Below are 24,683 nucleotides of genomic sequence, written 5' to 3' on the forward strand. Positions count from 1 at the left end.
AAGAAATCTTGCTACAGTTGTATAAGGCATTAGTAAGACCATGTCAAGAGATTTGTACAGTTACTGTCTCCTTACTTAAGAATGATTGTACTTGCATTGGAAACCGTTCATGGGGGTGAAGGGGATGTTGTATGAGGAAAGGATGAGGAAGTTGGACCTATGCTGACTGCAGTTTAGTAAATTGAAAGGTGATGTTACTGATGCATCAAATATCCTGAGGGGGGCCGGTGGGGGGCTAGATGCTGAAAGATTGCTTCTCCTCTGGGAGGAACCTTGAACTAGGTGGCATAGTTTCAGAATATGGGGGTCTCCCATTTAAAACCAAGATGAAAGGGACTTATTATTTCAGAGGGTTATTAGTCTTTGGAATTCTCAGTAGAGGAAAGGTCATTGAATATATTCAAGATAAAGAGAGATGGATTGTAGACCTCCAGAAAGCCAAGGGTTATGGGGAACATTCAGGAACATGGAGGCTGAGTCACAAGCAGAACAACCTTGATCTTATTGAATTACCATGTCCTGCCCAAAGGGTAACATAAGAAATAGGAGCAGGATTAGGCCATCTAGCCCTTCGAGCCTGCCCCGCCATTCAATAAGATCATGGCTGATCTGAAGTGGCTCAGTTCCACTTTCCTGCTTTCTCCCCATAACCCTTAATTCCCTTGTCTATCAGAAACCTGTCTACCCATGTCTTAAATATATTTAGCGAGGCAGCCTCCACCACTTCAATGGGCAGAGAATTCCAGAGATTCACCACCCTTTGAGTGAAGAAGTTCCTCCTCAACTCCAATCTAAACTGCCCCCCCCCCCTTATCTTGAGGCTGTGCCCTCTAGTCCTACTATCCTTTCTAAGCGGGAAGAATCTCTCTACCTCTACCCTATCCATCCCTTTCATTATCTTATACATCTCTATAAGATCCCCCCCTCATCCTTCTAAACTCCAACGAATACAGACCCAGTCTACTTAGTCTCTTTTCATAGTCCAACCCCCTCATCTCTGGTATTAGCCTAGTGAACCTCCTCTGCATTCCCTCCAAGGCCAAAATATCCTTCCGCAAGTGCAGCGACCAAAACTGCACACAGTACTCCAGCTGCGGCCTCACCAGTGCCCTGTACAGTTGCAGCAAGACCTCCCTGCTTTTATATTCTATCCCCCTCGCTATAAAGGCCAGCACCCTATTCACTGCCTTGATCACCTGCTGCACCTGCAGACTGGGTTTTTGTGATTCATGCACAAGGACCCCCAGGTCCCTCTGTACTGCAGCATGCTGCAGCTTTTCGCCTTTTAAATAGTAATCCCTCCTACTATTATTTCTACCAAAGTGGATAACCTCACACTTGCTAACATTGTACTCCATCTGCCAGGTCCTCGCCCACTCTCTCAGCCTATCCAGGTCTCTCTGCAGGCTTTCCACACCCTCCACGCAATTTGCTTTTCCATTCATCTTCGTGTCATCAGCAAATTTTGTCACCCTACACTCAGCCCCCTCCTCCAGATTACCTATATAAATGGTAAATAGCTGAGGCCCCAGCACCGATCCCTGTAGCACTCCACTGGTCACCAACCGCCAATCAGAATAGCACCCATTGATACTAACTCTCTGCCTCCTATTAGACAGCCAATCCTCTATCCACGCTAACACCTTACCCCCAACTCCGTGCACCCTAACCTTCTGTCGCAAGTTTTTATGAGGCACCTTATCAAATGCCTTTTGGAAATCTAAAAACGGCACATCCACCGGTTCCCCTCTGTCTACTGCACTAGTCACATCCTCATAGAAATCCAATAAATTTGTCAAACACGACTTCCCCTTAACGAATCCATGCTGCGTCTGCTCTATCAAACCATTCCTTTCCTGGTGCCTCGCTATTTCTTCTTTGATGACGGATTCAAGCATTTTTCCAACTACAGATGTTAAGCTAACCGGCCTATAATTCCCTGCCTTTTGTCTGCTACCTTTTTTAAACAGCAGCGTAACATTAGCCGTTTTCCAATCTTCCGGCACTTCCCTGGAATCCAGCGAAGTTTGGTAAATAATTACTAAGGCATCTACTATCACCTCTGCCATTTCCTTCAGAACCCTGGGATGCATTCCATCTGGTCCTGGGGACTTGTCCACCTTCAATCCCATTACTTGATCAAGCACTACCTCTCTAGTGACAGTAATCGCATTCGGGCCCTCAACTCCTACCATCCTTCTATCTTTAAGATCTGGCAAACTATTCATGTCCTCCTCCATGAAGATCGAGGCAAATGAAGAAGAACGTCTTCACTCAGAGTTGTGAATCTCTGGAGTTCTCTACCAGAGAAAGCAGTTGAGGCCATTTAGTTAGATATGCTCAATAGGAAGGTGGACGTGGCTCGAGTGGCGAAAGGGATCAAGGGGTATGGAAGAAACGGGAGTGTGATACTGAAAGTGCCTGATGAGCCGTGCACTTCCAGCTCGAAAGTGGCCTCTTCCTGTGCCTATTTTCTATGCTTCTATGTTCATTGTGTAAAATCACCCATGAAAGTAACTGCAGAATAGATAGTCGGCACAAGCATGATGAGCTGAAGGGCCTCTCTTTGTGCTGCAAAATTCTGACTCATGGTCCTTCGAATCATAGAATGATTACAAACAAAGTGGTGGTCATTCAACCCATCGTGACTGTACTAGCTATCTGCAAGCACAACTCAGTTCGTCCCACTTTGCCAGCCTTTCTTTGTACTTCTGCAAGTTATTTCTAGCCAGATTCTTATAGTTGTTGAATGCCGATCCTCATTGTTTACTGTACCAATGTTAAAATAATGTCCCATTCAGGTAATTTATACAGATATACTTACCAATGCATTTCTGTAACTTCTCTTTCAGTTCAAAACGCTGATGGAACACTTAGATCCAGATGAAGAGGATGAAGATGGGGAAGTGTCTGCTAGCACTGCAGCCCGAAACAAAGCAATCAACGCACTTCTCGGAGGAAGTAGCCCAAAAAACAATGCAGAAACAGACGATGAGGAGAGTGATGGGGAGGAACGAGCAGGCGGAGGCATTGCAGGGGTAAGGAAACAGACAGAAGTTGGTGTTAGACTTGTGGCACATGTAAGTAGGAACATAGAACTTTGGAGCAGGAGGAGACTATTCTGCCCTTCCAGACTGCTTTGCATTCAATCAGGTTGTCAGCCTCAACTCCACTTTCTTATGATAAAGTTTTGCAGCAGAGAAGACTCTACAGCCCATCATGTCTCTGCCATCCTTTACACACCCATCTATTCCAATCCCATTTTGCAGCATTTCGAGTGCTCATCTAAATGCTTCTTAAATGTTGTGAGGGTTCCTTTTCAGACAGTGTGTTCCCAATACCCCCCACCCTCTGGGTGAAAAAGCTTTTCCTCAAATCCCTTCTAAATCTCTTGCTCCTTACCTTCAATTTATGCCCCTGGTTATTGACCCCTCAAATGGGTACAGTTCATTCCTATTTACCCTATCTATGCCCTTCATAATTTTGTACATTTCAATCACGTCCCTCATCAGCCGCCTTTGTTCTAAGGGAACAGCCCCCGAATGGCAGAGTAGGCGCAAAGGGCCAAATGAACTATTTCTGCTTCTGGTTTCTATGACTATGTGGGGAGGGGGAGGGGGGCATAGGGATAGGATTACTAAGTTTGTGGATGATACAAAGATTGGATGGGTGGTTAACAGTGAGGCAGAGTTAGTTAGACTACAAGATGATATAGGCAGAATGGGCAAATAAGTGACAAGTGGAATTTAACCCTGAAAAACATGAGGTGACACACTTTCGAAGGAATAATTTGACAACGAAGTACTCGATGAATGGTTGGACACTTGGAAGTTCTGTGGAACAAAGCAACCTTGGTGTGTTTGTCCACAGATCTCTGAAGGCGGGAAAGCATGTTAGTAAGGTGGTGAAAAGGGCATACGGGATACTCGCCTTTATTAATCGAGGTATAGATTACAAAAGCAGGGAAGTCGTGTTGGAGTTGTATAGAACTTTGGTGAGGCCACAGCTGGAGTACTGTGTACAGTTCTGGTAAAAAGTCTGACAACACCAGGTTTTAGTCCAACCTATTTATTTGATAATATACTCGCAAGCTTTCGAGGGACACCCTCTTCGTCAGGTGAATGGAGAGTTCTGGCCTCAGACAGAGCATATAAAGCACAGACAGTTTAGAGATTACTGATTAGAATGCGAACCTTTACACCTAACCTGCTGTTCAAGACCTGAAGTGGCTGATAATGTGAGTGGAAGGAGCACTGATCACAGTTTAAAGAGATGTGTATTGTCTCCAGACAGTACAGTAAGTGAGGTTTTGCAAACCCAGGCAAGTCACGGGGGTTACAGGTAGTGCGACATGAACCCAAGATCCCTGTTGAGACCGTCCTCACGTGTGCGGAACTTGGCTATCAGTCTCTGTTCAGTGACTCTGCGCTGTCGTGTGTCGTGAAGGCCGCCTTGGAGAATGCTTACCCGAAGGTCAGAGGCTGAATGCCCGTGACCACTGAAGTGTTCGCCAACAGGAAGGGAACAGTCTTGCCTGGTGACTGTCGAGCGATGTTCATTCATCCGTTGTCGTAGCGTTCTGGTCACCACATTATAGGAAGGATGTGATTGCACAGGTGGGGGTGCAGAGGAGATTCACCAGGATGCTGCCTGGGATGGAACATTTATGTTACTGGAGAGGATGCATCGACTCTGGTTGTTTTTGTTGGAGCAGAGAAAACTGAGGAGCAACCTGATCAAGGTGTACAAGATTATGAGAGACATGGACAGGATGGATATAAGGAGCAGCACCCTTTAGTTGAAGGGTCAGTCATAAAGGTATTCTGTGAAACAGGATCTACAGGCATTTAGAGAGGCAAAGCCTGATTAGGGACAGTCAGCATGGCTTTGAAAATGGAAAATCATGTCTCTTAAATTCAATTTGAGTTTATTAAGGGGTAACCAAGAAGGTAGATGAGGGCAGTGCAGTTGATGTTATCTACATGGACTTTAGCAAGGCCTTTGGCAAAATACTACATGGTAGGTTGTTAAACAGAGTTAAATCTCACAAGATCCAGGTGAAGTAGCCAATTAGATACAATATTGGTTTGATGACAAGGCAGAGGGTGGTTCTAAAGGGCTGTTTTTCAAACTGGAGGCCTGTGACTAGCGGTGTGCCTCAGGGATCAGTGCTGGGTCCACTTATCTGTCATTTGTATTAATGATTTGGATGAGAATATAGAAGGTATGGTTAGTAAGTGTGCAGATGACACCAAGATTGGTGGCATAGTGGAGAGTGAAGAAGGTTATCTCCAATTGCAACAGGATCTTGATCAATTGGGCCAGTGGGCTGACGAATGGCAGATGGAGTTTAAGTTAGACAAATACAAGGTGATGCATTTTGGTGAATTGAAACAGGGCAGGACTTACTCAGTTAATGGTAGGGCATTGGGGAGAGTTATAGAACAGAGATCTAGGGGTACAAGTTCACAGTTCCTTGAAAGTGGAGTCACAAGTGGACAGAGTGGTGAAGAAGGCATTCAGCATGCTTGGTTTTATCAGTCACAACATTGAATGTAGGAGTTGGGATGTTTTGTGGAAGTTGTACAAGACATTGGTAAGGCCACATTTGGAATACTGTGTACAGTTCTGATCACCCTATTATAGAAAGGATATTATTAAACTAGAAAGAGTGCAGAAAAGGTTTACTAGGATGCTATCGGGACTTGATGGTTTGAGTTATAAGGAGAGGCTGGATCGACTGGGACTTTTTTCCTTGGAGTAAAGAAGGCTTGGGGTGATCTTATAGAGGTCGATAAAATAATGAGGGGCATAGGTGAGTTAAATCGTCAACATATTTCCCAAAGCTAGGTGAGTCTAAAACTAGAGGGAATAGGTTTAAGGTGAGGGGGAGAGATACAAAAGTGTCCGGGGGGGTAAATTTTTCACCCAGAGGGTGATGAGTGTCTGGAACAAGCTGTCAGAGGTAGTAGTAGAGGTGGGTACAATTTTGTCTTTTAAAAACCATTTAGACAGTTACACAGGTATGATGGGTATAGCGAAATATGGGCCAAACACAGCCAGTGAGACTAGGCTAATGGTTAAAAACTGGGCAGCATGGACAAGTTGGGCTGAAGGGCTGTTTCCATGCTGTAAACCTCTCGTCCATTTTCTTCCAAATGTGCATATATCTTGTCCGTCTATCCAAAAGCTTTCCCACCACTGACATCAGGCTCACCACCTATAATTTCCTGGATTATCCCTGCTTCTCCTCTTAAACAAAGGAACAACAACGGTGTTTTTAGATTTCCAAAAGGTGTTTGATAAGGTGCCTCATTAAAGGTTGCTACAGAAGGTTAGGGTGCATGGAGTTGGGGGTAAGGTGTTAGCGTGGATAGAGGATTGGTTGTCTAATAGGAGGCAGAGAGTTGGTATCAATGGGTGTTATTCTGATTGGCGGTTGGTGACTAGTGGAGTGCCGCAAGGATCGGTGCTGGGGCCTCAGCTGTTTACCATTTATATAGATGATCTGGAGGAGGGGGCTGAGTGTAGGGTGACGAAATTTGCTGATGACACAAAGATGAATGGAAAAGCAAATTGTGCGGAGGGTGTGGAAAGTCTGCAGAGAGATCTGGATAGGCTGAGCGAGTGGGCGAGGACCTGGCAGATGGAATACAATGTTAGCAAATGTGAGGTTATCCACTTTGGCAGAAATAATAGTAGGAGGGATTATTATTTAAAAGGCGAAAAGCTGCAGCATGCTACGGTGCAGAGGGACCTGGGGGTCCTTGTGCATGAGTCGCAAAAACCCAGTCTGCAGGTGCGGCAGGTAATCAAGAAGGTGAATGGGATGCTGGCCTTTATAGTGAGGGGGATAGAATATAAAAGTAGGGAGGTCTTGCCACAACTGGAGTACAGTGTGCAGTTTTGGTCGCCGCACTTGTGCAAGGATATATTGGCCTTGGAGGGAGTGGAGAGGAGGTTCACTAGGCTGATACCGGAGATGAGGGGGTTGGACTATGAAGAGAGATTGAATAAACTGGGTCTGTACTTGTTGGAGTTTAGAAGGATGAGGGGGGATCTTATAGAGACATACAAGATAATGAAGGGGATGGATAGGGTAGAGGTAGAGAGATTCTTCCTGCTTAGAAAGGATAGCAGGACGAGAGGACACAGCCTCAAGATAAGGGGGGAGGAGAGTGGGGGGCAGTTTAGATCGGAGTTGAGGAGGAACTTCTTCACTCAAAGGGTGGTGAACCTCTGGAATTCTGTGTCCATTGAAGTGGTGGAGGCTACCTCGCTAAATATATTTAAGACATGGGTAGGCAGGTTTTTGGTAGGCAAGGGAATTCAGGGTTATGGGGAGAGAGCGGGAAAGTGGAACTGATCCACTTCAGATCAGCCATGATCTTATTGAATGGCGGGGCAGGCTCGAAGGGCTAGATGGCCTCCTCCTGCTCCTATTTCTTATGTTCATTGGCTATTCTCCAGTCCTCTGGAACCTTGCTTGTGATCAAAGAGGATGTGAAGATATCTGTTAAGGCCATAGCTCTTTCATAGAAATCCTACAGTGTAGAAAGGCCATTCGGCCCATCAAGTCTGCACTGACCACAATCCCACCCAGGCTCTACCCCCATATCTCTACATATTTTACCCACTAACCCCTCTAACCTACATATCTCAGGACACTAAGGGTCAATTTAGCACAGCCAATCAACTTAACCCACATATCTTTGGACACCCATGCAGACACAGGGAGAACGTGCAGACTCCACACACACAATGACCTGAGCCGGGAATCGAACCCAGGACCCTGGAGCTGTGAAGCAGCTAGCCACTGTACCTTTCTTCCCTTGCCTCCTGCAGCAACCTGGGATACATCCCATCTGGCTCCAGGGACTTGTCAACTTTAATGCAATTTAGGGTACTCAACACTTCCTCCTATGATATATTGATATTCTCAAGAGACTTCTGATTCTTAAGCTATGTTCCCTGTTTCTAGTCTTCACCCGCAAGAGGAAACATCCTCCTGATAAACACTCCTCTATCTTGTATGTTTTATAAAATTATCTTCTATTCTTTTAAGTGTGAATGGGTAAAGGCCCAACCTGCTCACCTTTTCTTTATATGTCCTTTCTCAGCTAAGTTTTAAATACTTCTAAGCGACACTTCCACATATTTGCCCTGTCTATTAGAGTTAGTTTGCTTACCTACTTTAGTCTGTATTTAAAAGTTGCAGTGTAATTCCCTAGGTTCACTGAAACTTTGGAAGGAATCTTCACGTGTCATCTTGTGGATGATGATACCTACTGTACATCCCAAGCATTTTGTGACCATCTCACATTGGCCCATTTTTTTTCACTATCTCTGTCAGTTTCTCTCCCTCTCTATCTTAGTCTGCCTCTCTCTACCTTAGTTTATTTATTAGAGTCACAAGTAGGCTTACATAAGAACATAAGAAATAGGAGCAGGAGTAGGTCATCTAGCCCTTCGAGCCTGCCCTGCCATTCAATAAGATCATGGCTGATCTGTCGTGGCTCAGTTCCACATTCCCGCCCTCTCCCCATAACCCTTAATCCCCTCTCTTATCAAAAACCCATCAACCCGCATCTTAAAAATATTTGGCGAGGTAGCCTCCACCACTTCAATGGGCAGAGAATTCCACAGATTCACCACCCTTTGAGTGAAGAAGTTCCTCCTCAACTCCGTTCTAAACCGCCCCCCCTTTATCTTGAGGCTGTGCCCCCTAGTCCTACTATCCCTTCTGAGCGGGAAGCGTCTCTCCACCTCTATCCTATCCATCCCATTCATCATCTTATACGTCTCAATGAGATCTCCCCTCATTCTTCTAAACTCTAACGAGTACAAGCCTAGTTTATTCAGCCTCTCCTCATAGCTCAACCCCCTCAACTCCGGCATCAGCCTAGTAAACCTCCTCTGCACTCCCTCCAAGGCCAAACTATCCTTGCGTAAGTACAGCGCCCAAAACTGCACACAGTACTCCAGCTGCGGCCTCACCAATGCCCTATACAGCCGCAGCAAGACCTCCCTACTTTTATATTCAGTCCCCCTCGCTATGAAGGCCAGCATCCCATTCGCCTTCCTGACCACCTGCTGCACCTGCAAGCTGGGTTTTTGCAACTCATGCACAAGGACCCTGAGGTCCCTCTGCACCGTCGCCTGCTGCAGTTTTTCGCCACGTAAGTAATAATCCTTCCTACCATTACTCCTACCAAAGTGGACCACCTCGCACTTGCCAACATTAAATTCCATTTGCCATTTCCTGGCCCATTCACCCAGCCTATCTAGATCCTTCTGTAGACTCTCCACACCCTCCGCACAATTTGCCTTTCCACCAATCTTGGTCTCATCAGCAAATTTCGACACCCTACACTCGGTTCCCTCCTCCAGATCATCTATATAAATGGTAAGTAGCTGAGGCCCCAGCATGGACCCCTGGGGCACTCCACTAGTCACCATCCGCCAATCTGAATAGCACCCATTGACACCCACTCTCTGCCTCCTATTTGACAACCAATCCTCTATCCACGCTAACACCCTACCCCCAACTCCATGTCCCCTGACCTTCTGCAATAACCTCTTGTGAGGTATCTTGTCAAACGCCTTCTGAAAATCAAGAAAGACCACATCCACCGGCTCTCCTCTATCCACTGCCCTAGACACATCCTCATCGAACTCCAGTAAATTTGTCAGACACGACTTCCCCTTAACGAAACCGTGTTGCGTCTGCTCTATCAAGCAATTCCCCTCAAGATGCCTCGCCATTTCCTCCTTGATGACGGATTCTAACATTTTACCTACAACAGACGTTAAACTAACCGGCCTTTAATTCCCTGCCTTTTGCCTGGCACTCTTAAACAACGGCGTAACATTAGCCGCTTTCCAATCTTCCGGCACTTCCCCGGAATCTAGCGACGTCTGGAAAATAACCACCAAGGCACCCACTATCACCTCCGCCATTTCTTTCAGAACCCTCGGATGCATTCCATCCGGTCCTGGCGACTTGTCCACATTAACATTGCAATGAAGTTACTGTGAAAATCCTTTTGTCGCCACACTCCAGTGCCTGTTCAGGTACACTGAGGGAAAATTTAGCACGGCCAATGCACCCTAACCAGTATGAATGTGGAAATTTGTATGGAAAATTTTGAGGCAAAGGCACTGTAACTGAGGGGACTCAACAAGGTAAATGCTGAGAGTTCATAAAATACAGGAGCAGAATTAGGCTATTCAGCCCACTGAGTCTGCTCCGCCATTCGATCATGGCTGATGTGCTCCTCATCCCCATTTTCCTGCCTTCTCCACATAACCCTTCAACCCCATTACCAATTAAAAATCTGTCTAACTCCTCCGTAAGGTTACTCACTGTCTTAGCACCCACCGCACTTTGAATTCCACAGATTCATAACCCTTTGGGAGAAGTAATTTCTCCTCAACTCTTTTAAATTTGCTACCTCTTGTCCTAGAATGCCCATCAGCAGAAGCATCTGCTCCACATCTACTTTATTGATACCTTTTATCATCTTGTATACCTCAATTGAACCCTCATTCTTCTCAATTCCAAACAGTATTGGTCTAAACTGTTCAATTTCTCCATTTGACAAACCTGTCACCTCTGGAATCAATCTAGTGAACCTCCTTGAACTGCCTCCAATGTCACTACGTCTTTCTTCAAATACAGGGACCAAAACTGTGCGCAATACTCCAAGTGCAACCTCACCAATGCCTTTCTAGTTGCAACAATACTTCCTTACCTTTATATTATATTCCTTTAGCTTAGCCAACATTTCATTCGCTTGCTTTATTGTGTCCTGTACCTGCATGCTAGTTTTCTGTGACTGATGAATGAGGGCACCCAGATCCCTCTGCATGGAGCACTTCGAAGTCTCCCATAAGAAATAGGAGCAGGAGTAGGCCATCTAGCCCTTCGAGCCTGCCCCGCCATTCAATAAGATCATGGCTGATCTGAAGTGGATCAGTTCCACTTTCCTGCTTTCTCCCCATAACCCTTAATTCCCTTGTCTATCAGAAACCTGTCTACCCATGACTTAAGCCTCCACTACTTCAATGGGCAGAGAAGATTCACCACCCTTTGAGTGAAGAAGTTCCTCCTCAACTCTGATCTAAACTGCACTGCCCCCCCCCCCGATATCTTGAGGCTGTGCCCTCTAGTTCTGCTATCCTTTTTAAGCGGGAAGAATCTCTCTACCTCTACCCTATCCATCCCCTTCATTATCTCATACGTCTCTATAAGATCTCCCCCTTTAAATAATAAATTACCTTCCCATTTTTGCGACCAAAATGTCTGACCTCACACTTATCCACGTTAAACTCCATCTGTCACATTTTGGCCCACTCTCTTGTCTACATCCATTTGTAAAGTTCTTATTTCTTCATTACAACTTACTGTCCCGTCTATTTTTGTGCATCTGGATATAATCTTCTATCCCTGTATCCAAGTCATTAATATAGATTGTAAATAGCTAGGATGGAATAGGAATAGATGGATTGTCTTGTTAGGTTTCTATCCACTCAGGTTTAAAAGAGTAAGAGGTGACTTGATTGAGCTCTTCAAGATCCTGAGGGGTGTTGACAGGGTAATGTGGAGAGGATCTTTTCTCTTGTCAGAGAATCTAGAATGAGGAGTCACTGTAAAAACAAGGGCTCGCTCATTTAAGACAGAGATGAGGAGAAATCTTTTCTCTTGAGGGTTGTGTGTCTCTGGAATTCTCTTCCTCAAAAGACAGTGGAAGTGGAATCTTTGAATATTAAGGCTGAGTTAGATAGATTCTTGATAATCAAAGGGATGAAAGGTGATTGGAATTAGGCAGGGATGTACAATCATTCAGAGCATCCTCAAGGGGCCAAGTAGCTTTTTCCTGCTCTTAATCTATATGTTTCTCTGATTTAAAACAAAGGATTAAAACTGTACACAATACTCCAGGTGTGGTCTCAACAAGATTCAGACATGTTCACCTTTTACTTTACATCAGATCAGCAGACTGTACCTCTTTGGTAGTCTAATGCTGTCATTCAGTCACAGCTCCATCAACTAATTGCTTCTCTTTCCAATCATTTCCAAGGCAACCAGAAGATCTAAACGACTGTCTGACACAGGGGATCTGGGAGCTCAAATGCACGAGGCTGTGGAAGTGATGGATGTGATTGCCATTTGCTGCCCTAAGTATAAAGACAGACCACAGATTGCCAGAGTTGTGGAAAAGACCAGCAGTGGTTTCAGCGTTCATTGGATGGCCGGTTCATACAGTGGCTCTTGGACAGAGGCTAAACGCAGAGAGGGTCGCAAGCTGGTGCCTTGGGTTGACAGTATCAAAGAGTCGGACATCATTTACAAGAAAATTGCTCTGACGAGTGCAAATAAGCTGACTAACAAAGTTGTTCAGACTTTACGATCACTGTATGCAGCAAAGGAAGGTTCTTCCTGCTAACACAACTAAAACTGCAGCCAAATTCACAGCAGTGAGGAGAATAAACTTGGGGCTAAAAGACCACATTCTGACAACACTTATAAAAAGAATGGTTTCACAGTCTGCAAAACTCTACTGGGATCCAGACACAGAGACAGACGAGAAGAAGGGGCGATTGTCAGATACCATTTTCTCGTGGGAGCTTCCTTCGCTGTTGTACAGCCAAATCTTCTCGATTGATTTTTAACTCCCACTGTATTATAGTTTAACAAAACAAAAAATTGTTTATATCTTGGAAAAAGAATTCTGTTTAAAAATAAAAGTTAAGTGAATGTTGGAATTTAGTCTGTTAATGTTCTTAATAAAGTGTTCTTGGAGTTTAACCTAGCAGCAATGGCTTTCTTTAGTGTAGCAGAAGTTGCAGAGAGAAGTTATTTTACAGGATGTACAATGCCAGACTGTGCTGGATATAATTTATTCTAATGAAAGCATGCAGTATCTGTGACCTACACAGGAGATTTTATTTGATTTTTTTTTGTTTTGTAAATGTAGATTTTAAATGTATTAGGTCACTCTGGCAAAACACAAAAAAAGGGATCCCCAGCAAAAACAAACTGGCGGAACAAATACTGCAATAAATTTTTTACCTCTCTTTGTTACCTGTCTGTTTCCAGTTGGTTGTATTTTTCATGTTGAGTGGATGTTTGCATTTCCTCAGTGCTGGTGACAAATTCTGTAAAACAGAACCAACCTTTTGTTGCTTTCCTCATGAATGCAGCTTTACCTTGAATAACTATCCATCTGTGCACAGCCTGATTGAAAGATCATTTCATCATAGGTACACCTGTTGAAAATGAGTAACCAGACAAGGAAATTGGAACCTTTGCACATCTGATTTTATGATCACAGTAGCTATGAACCTGTTAATAAATGGTCAAGCTGATGTCCATGTGTTTGACACACTAGGGCTGTCATCCTCAGCCAACAGGTTAACTGTGCACTGGTCAGGAGCATCCTGGCTGTGCCTACACTCTGCCACTTAAACTGAGGTGAAGCAATTAGTGTGGAAAAAGCAGAGAGAAATGCAGTTGACAACATTGATATTGGATAAAGGGCCTCTCTTTCCTCCCATTTGGGAAGGACAATGGTGGGGAAACAGTTCAGGAACTCTTTTTGGAAGTTCATTGCTCCATCTTGGCATTCATTGTACTGGAAGTGAAACACATTTGTTTCTTCAGAATAACCCGTAGCTTATTTGTGTGGAATGGTTTGCCAAATGTACACAAGTCTTAAAATACAAATTCTAATCAGCTTGTTTAATTACTTACCCATGATGCTCTAATAAGCTGAGCTGAAGTACTGAAGAAACTAATTTAGGAACTTGAAGTTTCAGTTTAGCATAAAATTATGCTCTCAAAATAAATTAGGGCACTTGTTGTCATCCACTAATACAACAAGTATACAATAAATAAAATACTGGGAAAATCTAGCAGCACAGATTCTGGAAAGAAAAGATTTGTTTCAGGTTAATAGCCTTCATCAGAATTGTAATGGGAGATTGTGACGTGAAGCACTAACTCTTGTACAGAGAATGCCTAGCTGGTCTAGCTTGTATTTTATCATTAATGGACTGAATATAGATCACCACCTGTGGATCATTACCTTGCAGTTAAAAGAGGATCTGTGGTGAACAGTGGGAATTGATAATATTTGGATTAGTGGTATTCCTCACTGGTGTGGGACAGGCTGGAGCAACCCTTTACCTTTGCCAATTTTGTATTGAGTCCAACTGACTCCATAATGTGTGTGTGGGAGCGGCAGCTTGACAAGCAGGATGAGATGGGTGGTGGGTTTAATCATGTGTTTGGGGAGGGACATAGGTTCTAGATACTGGAGAATACAGCATTGCATAGTTTCAACTGTTCATTCCATTTATTAAATACATCCAATAAATTACAATGATTCTTTAGACCCAGAAAATTCAATACAGAAATCTGATTACTTGCCCCAAATGCATCCATCATTCCAAGAGCAGCAAAGTGCAAAGCAAAGATTAGCATAAACCTGACCTCTAGCAGTAAAACAGGACAAAGCGTAGTGATCACCAACTTAGAGGAAATACACACACTTTTCCAAAGCACCTTAAGATGCCCTGAAAGCATTTTACAATCGTTTGAAGTCCAGTCATTAATAATGTAGGAAACTGATTTGTACACAAACTGCAGTGAGACAACGGAGTATTCAGTCTTCTGTTGATGGTCAAGGTAGAAACAGGATGACAGTGCCAGGTGGGGTTTCCCAATACGATAAAAGCCTGAAAGATACAGTGGTTGAATGTTTGGAGTGGGAAAAGGCAGCAGATAGGGTCCAGCAGATGATCCCCTCCCCCTGCACAGATGTAGTGGGGATGGACAGTGTGTTATGCCCAATGCAGATCGGTGGAACCGACCCAAATGACCACTCATATATCATCAAAGATGCGGCTGCGAGACATCGAGAGATACCGTCCACTTGGTTGGTACCTAAAGGAAGAGGGAACAGGGTCAGGGCTTAGCACAAACATCTCCAACTTCTCTGGCTTTCACAAAATACCAGACACCAGACTGTTCTCAATACCCCTAACTCTGCCCCTGAAATCCTCCCCCCGGGGTTGCCCCAGTGCTTTGTACCTCCCTAGCTCAGAATTCTGATCAGGACCATCATCACTGAAGGAGTCAGCATTGAAATCCATTGGCTCTGGGTCCTGCAGCAGCTCCATACAATCCCTTTCTGACCGACTGCTTGAACGGCAGTACTTGGTGGCGGCTGGGAAGGAAATGCATTGAAAATCAGTACAAGTCAGTTAACAGACAGCATTCCTCACTGAAAACTGACAACGACAAACCAAATAGCAGGGATGGGACAGAATGTGTAAAAAAAACTAAATTTCTCCAGGCACAGCAAAAGCTTGACAAAGAAACAGAAGAGAATGAGGAAGAACAATAGACAATCACAATTACCGCGCTTTGTTGCCTGAAGGGAATCGGGTATTTCAGAGTGAGAGCTTCGATTTCGTGTGAACTCTTCTTTCTGGTTTCCATAACGTTCCTTCCATTCCTGACAGAGAAACACAACTTTTTATACAGGAGCTTCAGAAAAGTAAAGAGGGAATGAAAGGTGGAAACTAACAGAGGTGGGCTCAGGATCTGAGGACGAGTCGCTTACCCTCCGCCGACTCTCCCCATCCTCCAGTCGCTGCCGTTTCCTTCTCTCTGTAAAAAAAACACGCATTTGTCAGGGAAATAGTCTCAACCACATCAGGATACAAGTTTCAACTGCCTGCCCCTCCCCCACACTGCGCACCCCGGCTAATGTTACGCCGTTGTTTAAGAAGGGTGGCAGGCAAAAGGCAGGGAATTATAGGCCGGTTAGTTTAACGTCTGTTGTAGGTAAAATGTTAGAATCCATGATCAAGGAGAAAATAGCGCGGCATCTTCAGGAGAATTCTTTGATAGAGCAGACGCAGCACGGTTTCATTAAGGGGAAGTCGTGTCTGACAAATTTATTAGAGTTCTATGAGGATGTGTCTAGGGCGGTGGATATGGTCTTTCTGGATTTTCAGAAGGCGTTTGACAAAGTACCTCACAAGAGGTTATTGCAGAAGGTAAGGGGGCATGGAGTTGGGGGTAGGGTGTTAGCGTGGATAGAGGATTGGTTGTCAAATAGGAGGCAGAGAGTGGGGGTCAATGGGTGCTATTCGGATTGGCGGTTGGTGACTAGTGGAGTGCCCCAGGGGTCGGTGCTGGGGCCTCAGCTATTTACCATTTATATAGATGATCTGGAGGAGGGAACCGAGTGTATGGTGTCGAAATTTGCTGATGACACCAAGATTGGTGGAACGGCAAATTGTGCAGAGGGTGTGGAGAGTCTGCAGAAGGATCTAGATAGGCTGGGTGAATGGGCCAGGAAATGGCAAATGGAATTTAATGTTGGCAAGTGTGAGGTTGTCCACTTTGGTAGGAGTAATGGTAGGAAGGATTATTACTTACGGGGCAAAAAACTGCAGCAGGCGACAGTGCAGAGGGACCTCGGGGTCCTTGTGCATGAGTCGCAAAAACCCAGCTTGCAGGTGCAGCAGGTGGTCAGGAAGGCGAATGGGATGCTGGCCTTCATCGCGAGGGGGATTGAATATAAAAGTAGGGAGGTCTTGCTGCAGCTGTATAGGGCATTGGTGAGGCCGCAGCTGGAGTACTGTGTGCAGTTTTGGGCGCCGTTCTTACGCAAGGATATATTGGCCTTGGAGGGAGTGCAGAGGAGGTTTACTAGGCTGATACCGGAGTTGAGGGGGTTGAACTATGAGGAGAGGCTGAATAAACTAGGCCTGTACTCGTTAGAGTTTAGAAGGATGAGGGGAGATCTCATTGAGACGTATAAGATGATGAATGGGATGGATAGGATAGAGGTGGAGAGGCTCTTCCCGCTCAGAAAGGACAGTAGGACTAGAGGGCACAGCCTCAAGATAAAGGGGGGGCGGTTTAGAACGGAGTTGAGGAGGAACTTCTTCACTCAAAGGGTGGTGAATCTCTGGAATTCTCTGCCCGTTGAAGTGGTGGAGGCTGCCTCGCTAAATATATTTAAGACGCAGGTTGATAGGTTTTTGATAAGCGAGGGGATTAAGGGTTATGGGGAGAGAGCAGGAATGTGGAACTGAGACACGACAGATCAGCCATGATCTTATTGAATGGCGGGGCAGGCTCGAAGGGCTGGATGGCCTACTCCTGCTCCTATTTCATATGTTCTTATGTTCTCACCCCTCCCATACCCACCCCGCCCAGACGCACGCATCCGTCTCTCCCCCATGCACCCACCCACACGCACACACACACCCGCCTCTCCCCACCACCCCCCCCACCCACCCACACACACACACACACACCCGCCTCTCCCCCCGCCCCCCCACACAATCCCCAAAACATGGACACACACCAGAAATGCCAACCTCTCCATGAACAGGGAAAACAAACCAAGACGCTGCACTTCTGATAAATACACATCACCTCTTTTAATCAGCTCTTTCCCTTCCTCCACAAGGTCAGATGTCATTTCATTGTCTCCCATAAATTGCTGGAAGCCTATCAGGTTCAGGCAGCGTGTACCCAGGCTGAGGAGAAAAATATTCCAGCTTATCAGTACAGGTTTGAGAATCCCATAAGTTCCCCTCTCCACTGTCCCTATCAAACACTCCCAGGACAGGTACAGCGCAGGGTTAGATACAGAGTAAAGCTCCCTCTACACTGTTCCCATCAAACACTCCCAGGACAGGTACAGAACAGGGTTAGATACAGAGTAAAGCTCCCTCTACACTGTCCCCCGATCAAACACTCCCAGGACAGGTACAGCACGGGGTTAGATACAGAGTAAAGCTCCCTCTACACTGTTCCCATCAAACACTCCCAGGACAGGTACAGCACGGGGTTAGATACAGAGTAAAGCTCCATCTACACTGTTCCCATCAAACACTCCCAGGACAGGTACAGCACGGGGTTAGATACAGAGTAAAGCTTCCTCTACACTGTCCCCCATCAAACACTCCCTGGACAGGTACAGCACGGGGTTAGATACAGAGTAAAGCTCCCTCTACACTGTTCCCCATGAAACACTCCCAGGACAGGTACAGCACGGGGTTAGATACAGAGTAAAGCTCCCTCTATACTGTTCCCCATCAAACACTCCCAGGACAGGTACAGCACGGGGTTAGATGCAGAGTAAAGCTCCCTCTACACTGTTCCCATCAAACGCTCCCAGGACAGGTACAGCACGGGGTTAGATACAGAGTAAAGCTCCCTCTACACTGTCCCCACCATCAAACACTCCCAGGACAGGTACAGCACGGGGTTAGATACAGAGTAAAGCTCCCTCTACACTGTCCCCATTAAACACTCCCAGGACAGGTACAGCACGGGGTTAGATACAGAGTAAAGCTCCCTCTACACTGTCCCCCATCAAACACTCCCAGGACAGGAACAGCGCAGGGTTAGATACAGAGTAAAGCTCCCTCTACACTGTTCCCATCAAACACTCCCAGGACAGGTACAGCACGGGGTTAGATACAGAGTAAAGCTCCCTCTACACTGTCCCCCCCCATCAAACACTCCCAGGACAGGTACAGCACGGGGTTAGATGCAGAGTAAAGCTCCCTCTACACTGTTCCCCATCAAACACTCCCAGGACAGGTACAGCACGGGGTTAGATACAGAGTAAAGCTCCCTCTACACTGTCCCCACCATCAAACACTCCCAGGACAGGTACAGCACGGGGTTAGATACAGAGTAAAGCTCCCTCTACACTGTACCCCCAACAAACACTCCCAGGGCAGGTACAGCACGGGGTTAGATACAGAGTAAAGCTCCCTCTACACTGTCCCCATTAAACACTCCCAGGACAGGTACAGCACGGGGTTAGATACAGAGTAAAGCTCCCTCTACACTGTCCCCCATCAAACACTCCCAGGACAGGAACAGCGCAGGGTTAGATACAGAGTAAAGCTCCCTCTACACTGTTCCCATCAAACACTCCCAGGACAGGTACAGCACGGGGTTAGATACAGAGTAAAGCTCCCTCTACACTGTCCCCCCTCATCAAACACTCCCAGGACAGGTACAGCACGGGGTTAGATACAGAGTAAAGCTCCCTCTACACTGTCCCCACCATCAAACACTCCCAGGACAGGTACAGCACGGGGTTAGATACAGAGTAAAGCTCCCTCTACACTGTACCCCCAACAAACACTCCCAGGGCAGGTACAGCACGGGGTTAGATACAGAGTAAAGCTCCCTCTACACTGTCCCCCATCAAACACTCCCAGGACAGGTACAGCACGGGGTTAGACACAGAGTAAAGCTCCCTCTACACTGTCCCCCATCAAACACTCCCAGGACAGGTACAGCATGGGGTTAGATACAGAGTAAAGCTCCCTCTACACTGTCCCCCCATCAAACACTCCCAGGACAGGTACAGCACGGGGTTAGATACAGAGTAAAGCTCCCTCTACACTGTACCCCCAACAAACACTCCCAGGGCAGGTACAGCACGGGGTTAGATACAGAGTAAAGCTCCCTCTACACTGTCCCCCATCAAACACTCCCAGGACAGGTACAGCACGGGGTTAGATACAGAGTAAAGCTCCCTCTACACTGTCCCCCATCAAACACTCCCAGTACAGGTACAGCACGGGGTTAGATGCAGAGTAAAGCTCCCTCTACACTGTTCCCCATCAAACACTCCCAGGACAGGTACAGCACAGGGTTAGATACAGAGTAAAGCTCCCTCTACACTGTCCTCCAGCAAACACTCCCAGGACAGGTACAGCACGGGGTTAGATACAGAGTAAAGCTCCCTCTACACTGTCCCTCATCAAACACTCCCAGGACAGGTACAGCACGGGGTTAGATACAGAGTAAAGCTCCCTCTACACTGTCCCTCATCAAACACTCCCAGGACAGGTACAGCACGGGGTTAGATACAGAGTAAAGCTCCCTCTACACTGTCCCCCCATCAAACACTCCCAGGACAGGGACAGCACGGGGTTAGATACAGAGTAAAGCTCCCTCTACACTGTCCCCCCATCAAACACTCCCAGGACAGGTACAGCACGGGGTTAGATACAGAGTAAAGCTCCCTCTACACTGTACCCCCAACAAACACTCCCAGGGCAGGTACAGCACGGGGTTAGATACAGAGTAAAGCTCCCTCTACACTGTCCCCCATCAAACACTCCCAGGACAGGTACAGCACGGGGTTAGATACAGAGTAAAGCTCCCTCTACACTGTCCCCCATCAAACACTCCCAGTACAGGTACAGCACGGGGTTAGATACAGAGTAAAGCTCCCTCTACACTGTCCCCCATCAAACACTCCCAGGACAGGTACAGCACGGGGTTAGATACAGAGTAAAGCTCCCTCTACACTGTCCCCCATCAAACACTCCCAGGACAGGTACAGCACGGGGTTAGATACAGAGTAAAGCTCCCTCTACACTGTCCCCCCATCAAACACTCCCAGGACAGGTACAGCACGGGGTTAGATACAGAGTAAAGCTCCCTCTACACTGTCCCCCCATCAAACACTCCCAGGACAGGTACAGCACGGGGTTAGATACAGAGTAAAGCTCCCTCTACACTGTCCCTCATCAAACACTCCCAGGACAGGTACAGCACGGGGTTAGATACAGAGTAAAGCTCCCTCTACACTGTCCCCCCATCAAACACTCCCAGGACAGGGACAGCACGGGGTTAGATACAGAGTAAAGCTCCCTCTACACTGTCCCCCATCAAACACTCCCAGGACAGGTACAGCACGGGGTTAGATACAGAGTAAAGCTCCCTCTACACTGTCCCCCCATCAAACACTCCCAGGACAGGTACAGCACGGGGTTAGATACAGAGTAAAGCTCCCTCTACACTGTCCCCCATCAAACACTCCCAGGACAGGTACAGCACGGGGTTAGATACAGAGTAAAGCTCCCTCTACACTGTCCCCCATCAAACACTCCCAGGACAGGTACAGCACGGGGTTAGATACAGAGTAAAGCTCCCTCTACACTGTCCCCCCATCAAACACTCCCAGGACAGGTACAGCACGGGGTTAGATACAGAGTAAAGCTCCCTCTACACTGTCCCCCCATCAAACACTCCCAGGACAGGTACAGCACGGGGTTAGATACAGAGTAAAGCTCCCTCTACACTGTCCCCCCATCAAACACTCCCAGGACAGGTACAGCACGGGGTTAGATACAGAGTAAAGCTCCCTCTACACTGTCCCCCATCAAACACTCCCAGGACAGGTACAGCACGGGGTTAGATACAGAGTAAAGCTCCCTCTACACTGTCCCCCCCATCAAACACTCCCAGGACAGGTACAGCATGGGGTTAGATACAGAGTAAAGCTCCCTCTACACTGTCCCCCCCCATCAAACACTCCCAGGACAGGTACAGCACGGGGTTAGATACAGAGTAAAGCTCCCTCTACACTGTCCCCCCATCAAACACTCCCAGGACAGGTACAGCACGGGGTTAGAATTAGATTACCTGAAGTATGTAGCAATGCAGAGGATTACAACCAGCATAGGGTAGTATATGTAGAACCCGTCAGCAATAAAGGAGATCACCTTCATTGAACCCATAATCTGGGGACAAAGAGGACACAAGTCAATAAACAAAGCAAACGCCAACACCTCAACATCCACCCACCATCACCACAATCTTTCCCAGTACCACCCACCACTCTGTTACTCTCATTAGTCCGTGGGTCTCTCACCGAGGTATAGGCTGTCTGCTCTCTGGCCTGGTGGGAAATTGCAGAATCCATGTGGATCAGTCCCAAGAAATTCAGACATAATGGTGGAGTCAGTCGGCAGAACAGCCTGCAAGACAGAACACAGTTAATTCTGACTGAGTCCTCACTGTTTACCACCACCAAGAGATGGGTGAGATCGAACATAGAACAGTACAGCACAGTACAGGCCCTTCGGCCCTCAATGTTGTGCTGAGCTATGTCCAAACCCAAGATCAGTCTATCCCACTCCCTATCATTCTGGTGTGCTCCATGTGCCTATCCAATAACCGCTTGAAAGTTCCTAAAGTGTCCGACTGCCTGCTGTAATAGACTATCACAGCAGGCAGTCCATTCCACACCCCAACCACTCTCTGAGTAAAGAATCTACCTCGGACATCCCTCCTATATCTCCCACCATGAACCTTATAGTTATGCCCCCGAGTAACAGCTACATCCACCCAAGGAAATAGTCTCTGAACGTCCACTCTATCAATCCCCCTCATCATCTTATAAACCTCTATTAAGTCACCTCTCATCCTCCTCTGCTCTAAAGAGAAAAGCCTCAGCTCCCTCAACCTTTCCTCATAAGACCCACCCTCCAAACCAGGCAGCATCCTGGTAAATCTCCTCTGCACTCTCTCCAATGCTTCCACATCCTTCTTATAGTGAGGTGACCAGAACGGAACACAATATTCCAAATGTGGTCTCACCAAGGTCCTGTATAGTTGCAGCATAACCCCACGGCTCTTAAACTCAAACCCCCGGGTAATAAACACTAACACACTATCAGCCTTCTTCACGGCTCTATCCACTTGAGTGGCAACCTTCAGAGATCTGTGGATATGATCCCCAAGATCTCTCTGTTCCTCCACATTCCTCAGAACCCTGCCGTTGACCCTGTAATCTGCATTCAAGTTTGTCCTACCAAAATGAATCACCTCGCACTTATCAGGGTTAAACTCCATCTGCCATTTTTCTGCCCAGCTCTGCATCCTATCAATGTCTCTTTGCAGCCTACAAGAGCCCTCCACCTCATCCACTACTCCACCAATCTTGGTGTCATCAGTAAATTTACTAACCCACCCGTCAGTTCCCCTCTTCCAAGTTATTGATAAACATCACAAATAGCAGAGGACCCAGCACTGATCCCTGTGGTACACCGCTGGTAACTGGTCTCCAGTCTGAAAATTTTCCCTCCACCACCACCCTCTGTCTTCTATGAGACAGCCAATTATTTATCCAATCGGCCAAATTTCCTTCTATCCCACACCTCCTTACTTTCTCCATGAGCCTACCATGGGGAACCTTATCAAACACCTTACTAAAATCCATGTATACAACATCAACTGCTCTACCTTCATCTACACACTTAGTAACCTCCTCAAAGAATTCAATCAAATTTGTGAGCCAGGACTTACTCCCACGAAACCATACTGACTATCCCAGATTAAACTGCATCTTTCTAAATGGTCATAAATCCTATCTCTCATTTCCATTAACTTACCGACAACTGAAGTAAGACTAACTGGCCTATAATTACCAGGGTCATTCCTACTTCCTTTCTTGAAGAGAGGAACAACATTCGCCACTCTCCAGTCCTCTGGCACTATCCCCATGGACAGTGAGGACCCAAAGATCAAAGCTAAAGGCTCCGCAATCTCATTCCTTGCTTCCCAAAGAATCCTAGGATGTATCCCATCTGGCCCAGGGAACTCGCCCACCCTCAGATTTTTCAAAATTACTAATACATCTTCCCTCAGAACATCTACCTCCTCCATCCTATCAGCCTGTATCACAGTCTCATCCTCAAAATCATGGCCCCTCTCCTTAGTGAACACTAAAGAAAAGTATTCATTCAACGCCTTATCTCTTCTGACTCCATGCACAAGTTCCCACTTCTATCCTTGACCGGCCCTAACCTCACCCTGGTCATTCTTTCATTTCTCACATAAGAGTAAAAAGCCTTGGGGTTTTCCTTGATCCAACCCACCAAGGACTTCTCATGCCCCCTCCTAGCTCTCCTAAGCCCTTTTTTTAACCTCATTTCTTCCTAACTTGTAACCCTCAAGCGACCCAACTGAACCTTGTTTTTTCATCCTTACATACACTTCCTTTTCCCTCTTAATAAGACATTCAACCTCCTTTGTGAACCATGGTTCCCTCACTCAGCCATTTCCTCCCTGCCTGACAGGGACATACCTATCAAGGACATGGTGTTTGTTCCTTGAACAAGGTCCACTTTTTATATGTGTCCATACCTGACAGTTTCTGTTCCCATCGTATGCTCCCTAATTCTTGCCCAATTGCATCATAATTACCCCTGCCCCAACTATAAACCTTGACCTGCCGAGTGACCCTATCCCCCTCCATTGTAATAATGAAGGACTCCGAATTGTGGTCACTATCTCCAAAGTGCTCTCCCACAAACAAATCTAACAGATGAGAGGGGCGAGGTATAACTCTGATATCAGAGGGATGTATTTTACACAGAGGGTGGTGGGGGCCTGGAAATGCATTGCCAAGTCGGGTGGTGGAGGCGGAATCGCTGGGATTGTTTAAGACTTATCTGGATCGTCACATGAACAGACTGGGAATGGAGGGATACAAACGGATGGTCTAGTTGGACCAATGAGCGGCGCAGGCTTGGAGGGCCGAAGGGCCTGTTTCCTGTGCTGTACTGTTCTTTGAACACTTGGCCCGGTTCATTATTCAGTACCAAGTCCAATGTGGCCCCACCTCTTGTTGGCTTATCCACATATTGGACACACTGTACAAAAAGTGTCCCATCTGAAATATTCAACCTATAAAGTTTTTATCAATAATCCTAAACAGTATTTCCTGTTGAGAAAAGCATGGATGTTAGGGAACTTGGGGAAATAAATAGTGATGTCTTGAGGAGTGTACATATTACAGAGAAGGAGGTGCTGGAAGTATTAAAGTGCA

The 24,683-nt window shown here is 46.4% G+C and overlaps 2 protein-coding genes across 6 annotated transcripts in view; one reads left to right on the forward strand and one right to left on the reverse strand.

The window, feature by feature from the left end:
- The window catches only part of nipblb (NIPBL cohesin loading factor b), a 600,450-nt gene extending 587,365 nt beyond the window's left edge, over positions 1 to 13,085 (forward strand). For all 5 annotated transcript variants that reach the window (XM_080189563.1, XM_080189568.1, XM_080189564.1 and 2 more), the window contains 2 exons: positions 2,853 to 3,038; positions 12,084 to 13,085. In XM_080189563.1, coding sequence (XP_080045689.1) covers positions 2,853 to 3,038; positions 12,084 to 12,449 — 552 coding nt within the window. In that variant the 3' untranslated portion in view covers positions 12,450 to 13,085. The remainder of the gene's footprint in view (positions 1 to 2,852; positions 3,039 to 12,083) is intronic.
- Positions 13,086 to 14,338: 1,253 nt separating this feature from the next.
- On the reverse strand, positions 14,339 to 21,826 carry LOC145343527 (G-protein coupled receptor-associated protein LMBRD2-like). The gene is made up of 7 exons (XM_080189781.1): positions 21,723 to 21,826; positions 21,494 to 21,591; positions 17,465 to 17,568; positions 15,633 to 15,679; positions 15,428 to 15,524; positions 15,098 to 15,233; positions 14,339 to 14,950 (listed from the first exon to the last, which is right to left on the reverse strand). Exons 1-7 carry the CDS (start codon positions 21,771 to 21,773, stop codon positions 14,890 to 14,892), a joined length of 594 nt encoding a protein of 197 aa, XP_080045907.1. The 5' UTR covers positions 21,774 to 21,826; the 3' UTR covers positions 14,339 to 14,889.
- Positions 21,827 to 24,683: the final 2,857 nt, after the last annotated feature.

Source organism: Carcharhinus amblyrhynchos, chromosome 5 (assembly GCF_965287045.1).
Source record: "Carcharhinus amblyrhynchos chromosome 5, sCarAmb.v2.hapA, whole genome shotgun sequence".
NCBI classification, from domain to species: Eukaryota; Metazoa; Chordata; class Chondrichthyes; order Carcharhiniformes; family Carcharhinidae; genus Carcharhinus; species Carcharhinus amblyrhynchos.

Bases quoted from the DNA above. Each gene is read 5' to 3' on its own strand.
- LOC145343527 (XM_080189781.1), bottom strand. From the start codon at position 21,773: ATGGATTCTGCAATTTCCCACCAGGCCAGAGAGCAGACAGCCTATACC. The intron at 15,525-15,632 runs GTAAGCGACTCG...TTTCTCTGTCAG, and splicing joins ATGGGGAGAGTCGGCGGAGG to GAATGGAAGGAACGTTATGG. The intron at 15,234-15,427 runs GTAATTGTGATT...TTTCCTTCCCAG, and splicing joins CCTTCAGGCAACAAAGCGCG to CCGCCACCAAGTACTGCCGT.